A 13,523-nucleotide genomic window follows, 5' to 3' on the forward strand; every position below is an offset into this window, starting at 1 on the left:
CAGAGATTTTAATGTCACAAACCAACGATTAGACGTTCAGAGATAAGTTAAATCACTATAAAAACGGTAATAGACAACTCAAATTTATTATAATACACCAAAATTACATCTACAAGGCCATGGTTCAATCATTATCAACAAAATGTTCTTAAAACTTATAACATTTTCTCTATATTTTACATTTGTACAATGTTTAAATGGGACGAACGTGACAATTTTACAAGGAAAATTGAATAACAGCGACATTATTTTCGAAGACCCGAGTCGTCCAAGCCTTGCGTATCCTACTTCTTTGGCTTTTCTTTTTATCTTCACGACTTTACTTGTAGGTGTACTAGTAAGAGCGGTTATGCTTTGGACCATTACTGTCCTTCCTTATAGAGTTATTATGTTCTCTTTGGGTGGTATAGCTGGTTTCTGTGCCAATAGATATCCATCTTTTAAACCTTACGTAGAAATCTGTTATACAGATATAGATATTATATTGTTAGTATTCCTCCCAGTGCTAATGTTTAGCACGTCCTACGCAGTCGATTCCCATTCCTTCTGGAAGAGCTTCCCTCAGATTCTCTTAGTTGGTACTTTTGGTACCTTATTAACTTCCTTAATGTTGGCATTCATGGCTTATTATTTGATTGAATCTTCTTGGAATTTTACTACTGCTGTACTTTTTGGTGTGGTATGTGCACCGATATACCCAACTGAAGTTGTTAAAAGGTTAAAAGAAATGTCACGTGGGAAATACATAAGTGTATTGTTGCTGGGGGAAGGCTTGATTGGAGATGCAACAGCTATGATTGAGTTTACAGCTGTATTTGGTTATTTAGCTATGGCTATAAATGAAGCATCTCAAATAGCTCTGCTTCTACTTAGATATGCTGGTGGTGGGATTCTTTTGGGTATAGTTACTGGCAGGATTATAGCAGCTTTGCTTTCTATAACTTATAACGATCTATTGTGTGCGGTAACCGTCACTTTAGCCGGGGCATATCTGACGTATTATGTTGGGGAGAAGTTCTTTTACGTGTCCGGTCTACTGGGGACTGTGATAGCCGGTGTGATTGTTAGTAGAAGAAAGTCGACTGTGGCTGGGGATGTGGAACAAGTTGTGGCACATTTCTGGAACATTCTATCGCATGCAGCGAATACCTTAGTCTTTACAATGGTTGGAGTAGTTATCTTTGAGAAAGTTAGCTACGTGATGAGTGTCAGACAAGTTTCTTTGATCTTCGTGACTTATTCTACTGTTTATTGTTCGAGGCTTATGGTATATTCTGCAATGACGCCGATTTTAAGGCACATTGGTTATGGAATATCATGGCAACACTCTATGGCTTGCGTTTGGGGAGGGTTAAGAGGACCTCTCTCTTTGTGTTTGGCATTGATTGTTCTACAAACTCCTGGAGTAGCGGATGCTGGTGAGGTAAGTGTGCTATCCCTAAATATTTATTTTACTAATATTATAAACGCGAATGTTTAGATGGATGGATGGATGTTTCTTTGAAGGCATCTCTGGAACGGCTCAACGGGCCTGCAATATAGTCTGGAAGAACACATAGGCTACTAATTAAGTTTTTATTAACTCCGCGCGGACGGATTTGTGGGCGACAGCTATTATATTTATAAGGATGAATAAGACTTTGATAAAGAATGAGACTCTTCTTCGAATTTTTTAGATATTTATCATACAAACAGCAGGCCTGGTACTACTCTCTTTACTTATTAACGCTATCACAATGGGAAAAGTACTCAAGATCTTAGGATTAGCAGAGATATCCCTCGCTAAGAAAGCTAACATGACGAATTGTGTGAAACGAATCATGTTGACAAGAGATCGTTGTATTTCTATGCTGAAGATGGATAAGTTCCTGGCTGATGCTAATTGGGATCTCGTACAAGCAGGTTTTATAATATCTTTTAAATTTACCGTAGAATTTTATCATAAGGAAGCGTTAGTCGTCAAATTTAACAGGGAAACAGTGTTCATACTTAATCCATTCTTATAAGGAAAGGATAGAGGCGAAGTAGATTTGATAAAGGAAGGAACGCGTTCCTACGCGGGTATATGCTGTTTGTCCGTTTCCGATTTTAAGCACATTTCTTTCATGAAGTCTCGAGGAAAAAATAGGTGTAATGGTTAGGAGATAACACACAAATACAGTATGTAATTATATTAAAGGTACGACGATAAAACATCCATATCAGATACAAATGTCTAAACGTGATGATGATTATGAAGACGATACTTATATGGGCTATCATTATACCACATGTCCGGACTGCGAAAGGGAAATACCTAACGAACCCACTAAGAAAGAATTCGCAGAGATGATGAGGTAAAACAAACTTATAATTCAGAGTACGTAATTATCAGTCCTCTGTCTCACTCCTTTCTTATGCGTAAAAGATGGTAAGGAATAGGGATTTGATGGAGGAGGTGACACATAGGAAGTGGAAGAACTTTTTGTGCGTCCCCTTATCCGTCAATTAAAGGCAGGCACACATATAAGAGGCCTATCAGCAAAAAGTCCTGTGTTAGTTGGTCTTTATGTCGTCTTTTAAAATTCTGGCTCATTTTATCAATCAATGATTACAACTTGCTTCCCTAATATTGTTATAGCAAAATATTATTCTAAAATAGGTTTTGTGGACTCATACCGAAGTTAATTTTGGTAATATAAAAACGAATAGTTTTTTGTATCATTGTAGGGAAGCAAATCAGCGTGTACTTAAAGCTATGAAGATATCTTACTGGCGCCAGTACGAACATGGGAAAATAAGTAAAGATGGAGTAAGGACACTAGTGCAAGCTGTGGAAGTAGCCGCGGACTGTGACGACGGCAGAGTCAATCTGGATCTGCTCGGCACATTGTGGAAACCTAAAGTAATAACGATTAGTATCGCACTTTAAGTGGCCATTAAAGGGGATCCTCAGTGTAGATTTAAGGACCGTAAAATTACTCTAAGTGCGCAAGTTGTTTTTCAGATCAGATTTATTTATTTTTTTTATAAAATAAGGGGGCAAAAGTGCTTCAAAAAAGAGGTGATCATTGACGCCCATGGACATCCACAACACCAGATGCATTGCCAGCGTTTGAGAAAGTCATAGGATAGTTATGATCAAACAAATCAATACAGTCGTTTATTAGTTGAATACTCTCTCCCACAGACTCTGCAAATACATAGTCTGTTATAACATTTTTTACAAAGCAACACTGTGATGTCGCATCGTCCGTGTGGCATCACTCTTAGTAACATTTTAAGGCGCATGCGGTATGGTTACGTCGTAAGTTAATCAAGATGATGACACCGGAGGCTGCCACCGTGCAGATGCCACACAACCGTTGGCGTCAGCTCGCATACCGTATGATCTCCAGTGTATGGTTTGACGGTTTTATCTACGTCATGATATTGTGCAACACACCCATTATACTTTGCGAAGTGGCGCTGCGATCGCCCTCAACGATTGTTATTTACGCTATCAAATCTTTGAATTTGTAAGTTCCTTTAATATAAATTGATTTCACAGAACACTAGCTGTAGCCCCGTTCTCCGTCTGCGCGTAATTAAAAAAAAACTTAATAAGTAGCCTATGTATTCTTCAAGGTTCTACATCTATGTCAAATTGTATCGAGATTCGTTGAGCTGTTCTGGAGATACAACCATCCATTTCAATATTCGCATTTATAATATTAGTCAGATTTTATAGAATGTTAAATATAGATTGTATGAAGGATTGGCTGAAAGAATTGTATGGAAGAGTAGTAGTTATTATGCTGATCCTTCGCAGAGAAAAGGCTCTTAGGTAATAGTTATATTAGCAACAAATCGTCTTAGTATGAATTTTGTATCTTAAATCTCAGTTTTAACGCAAATAAAAGTAGAAATAGACTTTAAACAAAGACACGCAGATTTATTTGGCACAGTATAAAGAAAAAAACAGACAGATCAATTTACATAAAACCATATGCGCTTTCCAGATTTTTCTACATAATATACGTATTAGAAATGATAATAAAAATGATGGCGTTGGGTGTACAAGGCTACTTCAAGTCACATTGGAATAAGTTGGACTTTCTTATTATTGTTATGGCTACAGGCGGTAAGATATTCAAATACAAAATTGACGACATCGTGCAACAACTCTTCCATACGTAATTTCTAAACATCATATAGTTTAGTCCTCGTCCTATGTTATATTACATTGTGGATGATAACTCAAAAATTGCGTGTCTGGTTATAAAAAAAAAAATTGCGTTTGAATAAAAAAAAGAATCTTTAAAATCTGTCTACTAGAAGCGAAGTTCTGAGGTAACAATCGAGAAAAAAGTATAGAATCCTTTTTGAAGTCGGTATACAATACTATACTAAATCAAAACGTTCGTCATTTGTTTTAGATCTAGTCCTTGATGTACTCGACACATTGACTTCTTGGAATAAATGGTCTAATCTTAACTCTAGTGTGTTCACTGCTACTAAATTACTGAGAACTTTACGCTTTTTGAGACTTTGCAAGTTGGCTAGGTATTTAATTTATTAGTTACTAATCACGCTTTTATTAATCTTGCATAAGCATATGGGCATAAGTCCTGGTTAATTCTCTGCTGGACATTGGCCTTCCAAATCATGGTAGTCATTGGAATCTCCAAATATCCAGAGACTTCCTCCCGTCTGTATTAGACCATTAGGGCACCTGGAAGTTTCATCTGTCCAATGGAAGCTCACGCCTCAAGTGCACTCGTAAATAAGTTTACACATATATATACGTGATAATATGTTTTTTTATCGAAACTCCTTCGCTATAACAATCCAGGGTATCAGTTCCTAAGATAATGGCCTATATCGATAGGATGATCGATATACAACTAGCATTTGGATACGATGTTGGTAAGGTAAGTGTTACTTCCATTCAAAAACTAACCTAATTTGAAATAAAAAGAAAACGAAACTGCTATATTTTACCATAACATCAGACATACCTGAAACTTGCAGCAGATAAGTGATGAAGAATAAATACATTAAAATAAAAAAATTAAATAAAGAAAGCCTAATATTTTTAGGGATTTGTAACCGCGGAACAAGAAGTTTGTTCTTTGCTCCCTCAATTAGTGGATAATTTGCAAATACAAGAAAAACTCGATAGTAGGCTCGAAGCTGACAGGTGCATGTTTAAATTTCTATCAACACAAAATTGACATAATTTATTAACAATATTGCGTAAATAAAGATGAATTTCACAAGTACAACTACAACTGAATACAGGTCAAAAGTAGTCCAAGTCACTCTAGAAAAAGCGCTATCTATTTGTGAAATAATTTTTAAAAATAGTCAAATAGTTTTCAAAGTAATCGTAAACAATCAAATCATTCAAACATTAGCAACCTACCTTTAGAAAAATCCCGAAAAACCTACTATTTAATACGCTATTTGACACAGATTAACAGTGACTCGTCAGTTGGGTCTACTGCAGCGGGATAGACCTTGGACCGCCATCACTGTGAAGACCAGACAAGCAACTACTTCCACATTGAATATTATGATTCTAGATACTATGCAGTTAAAAGAAGAAGGTTGGAACATCCATTCTCTTTCTTCTATTCTCTGAAGGTCCAAATTATGCATGTGAACCTTTCCCCAACTTGACATGAGAAAACAGTTGACACCTAGCAGCGACTAAAACAATTGATAATCGAAACAAAGAAAATTTGGTTATTACGACTACATATTTCAGGTCTTTTCGATGTCGCAATAACCGCTTTTTTCGCATGTAAATTGTATTGCGGGTGTATAGGAAACTTGGCTATTATTGTAGGTTTTCTCGATGAAATGGAATATCGTTTATTGTTGAACGCTATACAGGAGAAAGTGCAGATGTGTCGACACAAAGGAAGTCTAGTTGCTCCTTCTACTCCAGAAGTAAGTTATTAAAAAATATGTTTTTTTTTTGTATTTATGGAAAAAAGTTTCTACGCTTTAAATTTTATATTGATTATTGTAATTTTTATGTTACAGATATTTTGTGGCATAATATTTGTATTACCTTTGCCTTTCCAGACTCAATTACGAGCAGTATCATGGCTGCAGGGTAACGAAAGAGTTGCGGACTTTTTCCTAGAAAATTCAGAAATTTTAAATTATAATTATAACGATGTGTTATTGTCTCGAGGTAAATTAAACATTATTTTAACTTAGTTATTTTTATAAATACTTACTTAATAACTGTTTTAACAGTTGCATTTAATTCTCTTTTTAAATTTAATTTTCTTTAATATTGTGCAAATAATTACAAAACTATAATGTTTTTTAAGGTGACGAGCCCAAAGGCTTATATATCTTGGTGTCAGGTCTTTTAGAAGCGACGTACGAACCACCAGAAGAAGACCTCGATGAAGCGATACCGAACTATGAATTTATTACAGATCTAAAGTTCAACGAGCCTAGTCAAGATTATATTGTTTCTGGCAACGCAATTGGTGTTTTAGGGGTTAGTATTTTGACAATTTTTAAATGGTACTTTTGAATCCAAAATATCCTACAAAAGTATGTTGTTTTTCTGAATATACCCTCAAAAAACATTAAATCATTATTTTTTCTCAAATTGCGATTTCCGTAGTATCATTTTCCGAAGACGCCATTTTGGCCGATATAAATCTTTGTCTATAAAAAACTCTCATTGTTGGTTTGTCGAGTAGAAGAGTATTTTTATTTCCTACGTGCAGTAATGCTGAGTACTAAACGTTTAAAAATCTTTTCTAGGCACTAACAAATCGTCCCTACAGCTACACAGTACGATGTGATACAGCTGTCCAGGCGTACTTTATCAAGATGCCCGTCGTCAAAGAAGCGTTCAATCTCGCACCACATCCTATAATGGGGTAAATCTTAACACATTCAATGCTACTTGGTGATGCATGAAAGTAACTTTTGATAATAGATATTGATTCTAAAATAGTTAGTCATCCAAATGACCAGGAGGACTGGTCTAATGTTAGGACATTATAACACAGGTATCAAGACGAAGTAAAATATGTTTGCTACTTACAATTGCTATGAATAAAGTTCACTTACCGAGGGTTTCTGACCTCAAAATCCCTTACCTCTCTTGATGACAGAAATCATTATCTTTGACAAAATAGAGTTGACAATATTGTTACATTGTTTCTTACAGAGATTTTGGTGTCAGAATCTTTTCTTGCAAGGTTAACACGTTCAGTACCAAAATCCCATACTTTGAGTTAACTTTTTGAAAATCGTAATAGCAGCATTGAAAGTGTTAACAACGATCTTCATTTGTCAGTCTTGAAGCGGCGATGTGGCGTGAGATCGGTATAAAATTATCAATGATGGTGCTTCCCGGTGTGCCGGCGTACCACGGCTGGTCAATAGAGCGGCTCAGCATGCGCCTCGAGCACGCCTTCGTACCTTGTCTTAGAGCGTTTAAGGTTTTATAATATATTTTTAACCGCAATCAGAGTTGTTAAATCTGTACTAAAGTTACCTAGATGCAGAATGAGTAATGAATATATACTAAGGGACTACTTAAGTTACCCTTAAACAACTGAATGAAGATTTAAATATGTATTATGCCATTGAAATCCACTTAAACGTCTTGATAGGCTTTGAACAGTGAGATCTTAGCATATTTGTAATCTTTGGACAGCTAAATATTTAGAACCACTGCATCACAGTGCGTCAAAATGACGTATGCGTGAGTTTTGTTTTAATTAAAAAAAAAACTGTTGCGTTCTAATGTTATTTATATTATACTAGATATTCGTTGTGAACGAACTGATGGAGGATATAGTGTTAATAGATGGAGTTTGTCAAGACATGGCAACCAGAGAAGTGTTTCAACCACCGTGTTATATACCAAGGTATCTAAAAATCCCCCTTTAAAGAATAAAAGTAATAAGATGATAGGAAATGCAGCTTATTCGTAATATATATAGCTTTACTTGCGATCGCCCGAGACTCCGCCCGCGCGGAAATAAAAGAGAACATAATTTGTAGCCTATGTGTTCTTGCAGACTATGTTCTATATGTATGCCAATTTCATCGAGATCCGTTCACCTGTTCTGGAAATAACTTCAAACAAACATCCATCCATCCATCTAAACATTCGCATTTATAATATTAGTATGATATACAACCTTTACTTTCCACTCTAATTCAAAAAGAAAACAATTGAATGATGTGTTACAGGTTTTTAGGTTTACTGGCCGTCGTCCACGACTTTGTCCGTGCGGAATTCAAAATAAAATTTAATTAGTATAGGCTACTTATTAAGTTTGATTGTCCAGACTATGTTCTACATGTAGACCGAATTCCAGCGAGATCCTTGCAGCGGTTCCGGAGATACCTTCTAATAAACATCCATACATTCATCCAAACATTTGCATTTATAATATTAGTAAGATAGGAGTCTTTTCGATATTCATATACATTCTTACTTGCTTTAATACAGGACAGCACATAGACTGGTGTTTCCCAAATCATCGCAGCTATTAGTATCCGGTACATGTCCGGAAACGAAACTCCTTATAGTCCCAGCTAAAGATACTGACGAACTGGACATTATGGAGGATGAAATAGATGATATGCAATGTGAATTGGTAGGTATACAAATGTGGGTAGTTTTACATTTTTGTAATAAGGGAAAATATGGGGAACTGATCGCCAACCTTCGCTAGACGGAGAGGCACCTCAAGAAGAAGTAGAATAAATGTAACAAGTAACAACATTACATCTATTAAAATATCTCTTACTAGCTGTCACCCGCAACTCCGTCCACGTGGATATATAAAAAAACTTAGTTAGTGTAGCCTATGTGTTCTTTCAGTCTATGTTCTTTACGTATGTCAAATTTAATCGAGATTCGTTCAGCCGTTATAGAGATATCTTCAAACACCCATCCATCCATCCACATCACATCCATCTAAACATTCGCATTTATAATATTAGTAAGTTAAATAAAAATCAGCTCTTCAAGGCATACATTCGAAAAAAAAAGAAAAATGAATAAATATTATCCTATGTCCGTCTCCTGGCTCTAAGCTACCTACTCACTAATTTTCAGGCATATCGGTAAAGCCGTTATTGAGTAATAAATAGTGTAACTAACGCGACTTTCTTTTATATATATAGATTAATCGATAACATTGTAAGAACGTATTTGTTGGTAAGAGAAGACGTGGGAAAGGTGGTAAAGAAGAAAAAAACTAAGTTTGAAACATTAACATTCTTCTGAAAAAACAGAAACGAAATATTTTCACTGATTTCCTTCTATAAGCAGAGAGAATTCTAGTATAGCTAGTAAGACCATTCCTTATAATTTGTATTGTGTAGGTATCAAATGCATCATCTCGCTGTCTATACCACAAAGTGTCACGTCGCGTGTCAAGCGAGTCTCGCGCTGCGTCGGTGCGGCGTGGTCGTAGCAAGCGACGCAGAGCTCCGCGCCGCGTCAACTACAGAGAATCTGTTTGGGGCAAGCAGATATGTTAGTAATCATAAACTACACTCAAGTAATCTAAAATCTAAAGTGAAATCCTAAACTAATAGTTTCGCTTAACATTACTTTTGCGCTTAGACTGCCAGGTTCCATTAACATCTTGATGGCTGGTAATCCACAAACGTGCAATTTTGGCGAAACTTCCTGCCTTGCACAGCCGTGTTGTGAAATGGTCTGTCCTGGGTAATATTTCCAAACCGCTACGACTTAGGGTCACAAAGGCCGGCAACGGATAAAAAAGTCGGATCTCTTTTTATATACATTACTTCTTCGTCATGTTTGAAGTATACATATTTCAAATTTCAGCGACTGCTGTTATGCCGGGAGTGGCGAGTGAAAAAGAGCTCAACTCCAAGTATTACAAGCCAAGCTTTGATGATTTGGTGAGTCAATTTTACTATGCTTTACATCCAATGTCTTAAAAAACTGAATCACTTAATACCTAGCGTACAATGAACTGTGTGTTTTTGCGTGTTACTATATTATTTAGATATTTGTATGTGTTTTTGATTATGAATGATGCATATTATTTCAATATAAATATTATGTAGCTGTCTTGTGTATAAAGATGATACGTTAGTAGTTTTTAAGTTTAATCGTTTGTACCGTAGTTTCCAGCGCCTGTACTTAATATATTGCCATCTCTCTCTTCCTCTTTGAAAAAGCATAGATAGCAATATGTTGTACAGGTGTACAGTGGGCTGAATTTTTATTTATTGGACTTCTCGTTCCACAGCCTGAAAAATTGGAAGCAAATAAAGACGGTAAGTAATGTTCGATGTGATATTTCATACGTTTTGAAATTTATAAGATGAAATTATTTATAATCTCTAATGCGCATAAAAAAGCGATTAACTTTTAGATATTGTAAGACACGGACATACTGGAATATCTTTAGCGTACTCTCCCACGTCGTCAGTTCACACACAGGCAGACCAAGAGGTATTTTTGTTTTAATATTTACATTACAGTGGAGTACGACATGACGTCGATGTTACGAACTAAAAACTAAGGGTTACAAAAATTTGCCATATTAGTTTTCATAACGTAATCGACCAAATATGTCTAAATCTATATGAGTTTTGGAGCTATATAAATGTAATACAAGAGCTAGACTAGGCTAAGCTAGTTTCATTCGTTCTAAACTGTCGTGTGTAGTAGACATTAGGCCACATTCGAGGAAAATATCCACCGCTTTAAATATCTAACGCACTTTTTTACTTTTATACGAAAGTACCATTTAAATATTTTTCAGATATATTCAACGTCATTGAAACGACAAAGGAGATTATCAGATGGAAAGAAAAAATAAATTGTCTTCGTGACGTCAGTCTTTTTTTGTTCATTTTTTGCAACATTTAATTGTTTTAACTACGTTTTTCTTTGATCAAAATCATATAAATGGATTTGTATTGAACCCATGCCATGTAGGATAGGATAGTTATTTAGGGTTGGATAGTAATTGCATTAAATAAAAAAATAATAACACAAATTGTTTTTATATTTTATTTTAAATGAAAATAGTATTATAAAAAAATATAAACTTATGGTCCCAAACCGCAAATAATTGACCAAAAAGTTTTTAAGCGAAATAAAGAAAAAAAAAAGGTTAGGAATGTAAATAAAATGCATACGGAAATACAAGCACCCGATTAACATATTTAAAACTTTCAATGAAGACAAATACATAAATAATCTTCAGCTTTATTTACTTTTCACATTATAATCTTAAAATTATTTGCAAGTGACACTTTATCTTACAACAAATATTTTAAACTATTTATATCCAAATAAAAATTGCCATTTTAAGGCTGATATTATTTATGCATATATTTATAAATATTTTTTTCCAGTCAGACAAAGTCATAAACTGGCTGAATGATATACTTTTTTAATTGTCATAGCAATAGTAAAATTGCTATTTTTTATTTTTCAACAATAAACATTAACAAGGTTTTTAATTTTCCTTGATACAACAATATAATCACTGGGCATAACGCTGGATTTTATCGCGTTTAAAAATAATTAGGAAAACTTTAATTTATTGAATGCCACTCCAATTTATTCACATTTAAAAAAAACTGGCCAGTAGCACTGAGTGTGTTAATGGACTGGCTATAAGAGTAGCATGTTGTGCTTATTTGATTTTCGCCATTTTGGCGTTGATTAGTGGTGTGGATTCGAACTAATAATTAAGAATTATATCATGTAACATCAATAAACGTATTTAAATCATAACGAATGAAAAGCTATCATTTCAAAGCAATCACCTAACCATTAATATAGATTTAAAATTACTAGTCTTTACATCCGATTGAAATTGGTGCTATTTCAATATTTCACATTATGGAATTGAGCACAGAATTTTATTACACTGCCTTTCAATTATGACCATTCACTAGATTACATTTCTGTACTTTGAAATATAATATTTACACAGGTGGTTTGTAATACAATATTGATGTTAAGTATTTTTCCTGCTTTAGAATGTGAAAAAAGATGCTATTGAATAAAATTTTCCTATATTTTCAAACACTTTATTATGCCCATAGTTTATTTAGACAGTCTACTTCCTTGGTTGTTGGATATGAGGATTGGGTTTGATATTAATATGTGTGGGAGGTTTAGGACTATGAGCTATTTGAGCAGCTTCCGGAGTAAAGTCTGCATTACCCCTGTTGGGAGCACCTGATATGGACACTGGGTTGGAAGGCACAGGCGATGGACCAGACAGTCCTGTCAGGTCTTCATTAGCAGATTCCTTAGAGTCTTTAGAATGGGGTGTCTTGTGTTGAGTTATCCTCATACCACCAGCTTTGACTGTAAAACATTAAGATATAACAAACACATTAAAAATATTTAATTTGTTGAGAAAAACATTGGGTAATAATGTTGTAACACCCTATACAATGATCACGGATACAAAATTATAAGACAATATTGAAGGAAAGAAAACGTTTAAAAATTATTTATTTAATATAAATGAAAACTGATGTAATATATTAGCAAGTCAGGAGAAAGTTGCAATTTTGTCAAAACTAAATATTGCTAATAGCTAAGAGTAGGAGTGTTCTAAGTTATTATGGATAATTATAATAATAAAATTAAAAAAAAAATATGAAGCCAAATATTTAATTTTATTTTGTAAAATAAACATTTTAATGATATATCCAATACCATAGGCTCTATCGCAGCACAGAAAGTTGATTAGAAATCAATTCAGATAAACCAGTTTAGCAACTGTACTTTGTTTTTGGATTTATTTCTACAGTAGCTTTTGTCTGTGAATTTTGCACGGAATTTAAAAGAAATTTAATATGCACTATTCAAGAGACTTATCTTTGCCAAATGCAATCCAAAATCTGTTTAGCTTTTTTAAAGTTACCTTCAAACAAAATCCATCTATCGAAACTTTCACTTTTTTAATATTAGTATGATAATTATACTTTTTGTACAGATGTGTGAATTATTTTGACTGCAGAAAAAGTGACTTAAACACTTTTTAAACATACATTTGAGGTAAAACACCAAAATTACCTTAACAATGACTACAATTATTATAAAAAAACAGGCCCAAAATATCTTATTCTTAAAAAATAAATTGTGGTCTATGTTAGTCATTGTTGTCTGCTTGACCGGTTACCTTATGACCTTGGAAGCGTATTCTTTGTTTGACAACATTCATTTATAACGTACAGGAAAGGTACATAACAAAATAATAATGATGTCACTTTCGAGGAAACTAATACAATCAAGTTATATCAATTATGTAAAGATAATAATAATAATTATATACCTTTATCATTATCTTTTGCAGTACTTCAATAAATACTATAATATTTCTGCATAAACTGCAAAGTAATTGTAAACAAAAGTATAAAACAGACCTGCCGGCGGGTGTCCTGCCTTTAGCTGAGATGTTTCTTCAGTAGACGACATTTTTCTATAAAATTGGAAATATAAAAAGATTGTCTAATATAATTCTGATAAGATTCTATCGTAAATAATAGTG

At 34.2% G+C, this 13,523-nt stretch overlaps 2 protein-coding genes across 2 annotated transcripts; one reads left to right on the forward strand and one right to left on the reverse strand.

The window, feature by feature from the left end:
• Positions 1-108: 108 nt before the first annotated feature.
• Positions 109-10,866, forward strand: LOC106113594 (sodium/hydrogen exchanger 10). The gene is made up of 22 exons (XM_013306431.1): positions 109-1,423; positions 1,677-1,902; positions 2,180-2,336; positions 2,710-2,884; positions 3,265-3,497; positions 3,981-4,102; positions 4,398-4,524; positions 4,814-4,892; positions 5,061-5,161; positions 5,437-5,570; positions 5,813-5,916; positions 6,055-6,166; positions 6,309-6,484; positions 6,757-6,875; positions 7,298-7,442; positions 7,771-7,874; positions 8,465-8,612; positions 9,346-9,499; positions 9,818-9,894; positions 10,248-10,275; positions 10,374-10,453; positions 10,767-10,866. Exons 1-22 carry the CDS (start codon positions 143-145, stop codon positions 10,821-10,823), a joined length of 3,939 nt encoding a protein of 1,312 aa, XP_013161885.1. The 5' UTR covers positions 109-142; the 3' UTR covers positions 10,824-10,866.
• A 176-nt stretch (positions 10,867-11,042) lies between these two features.
• Positions 11,043-13,480, reverse strand: Drp (death-related protein). Its single transcript, NM_001312739.1, is given in 2 exon segments — positions 11,043-12,331; positions 13,399-13,480. Coding segments are annotated over 2 exon segments (306 nt in total). The 5' UTR covers positions 13,451-13,480; the 3' UTR covers positions 11,043-12,077.
• Positions 13,481-13,523: the final 43 nt, after the last annotated feature.

Source organism: Papilio xuthus, unplaced genomic scaffold, assembly GCF_000836235.2.
Source record: "Papilio xuthus unplaced genomic scaffold, Pxut_1.1 DF829758.1, whole genome shotgun sequence".
In the NCBI taxonomy this organism is placed as follows: domain Eukaryota; kingdom Metazoa; phylum Arthropoda; class Insecta; order Lepidoptera; family Papilionidae; genus Papilio; species Papilio xuthus.

Excerpts from the sequence above, each read along its gene's own strand:
- LOC106113594 (XM_013306431.1), top strand. The coding sequence starts at position 143 with ATGTTCTTAAAACTTATAACATTTTCTCTATATTTTACATTTGTACAA. Across the intron at positions 1,424-1,676 it reads GAGTAGCGGATGCTGGTGAG|ATATTTATCATACAAACAGC; the intron begins GTAAGTGTGCTA and ends CGAATTTTTTAG. Across the intron at positions 6,485-6,756 it reads ACGCAATTGGTGTTTTAGGG|GCACTAACAAATCGTCCCTA; the intron begins GTTAGTATTTTG and ends AATCTTTTCTAG.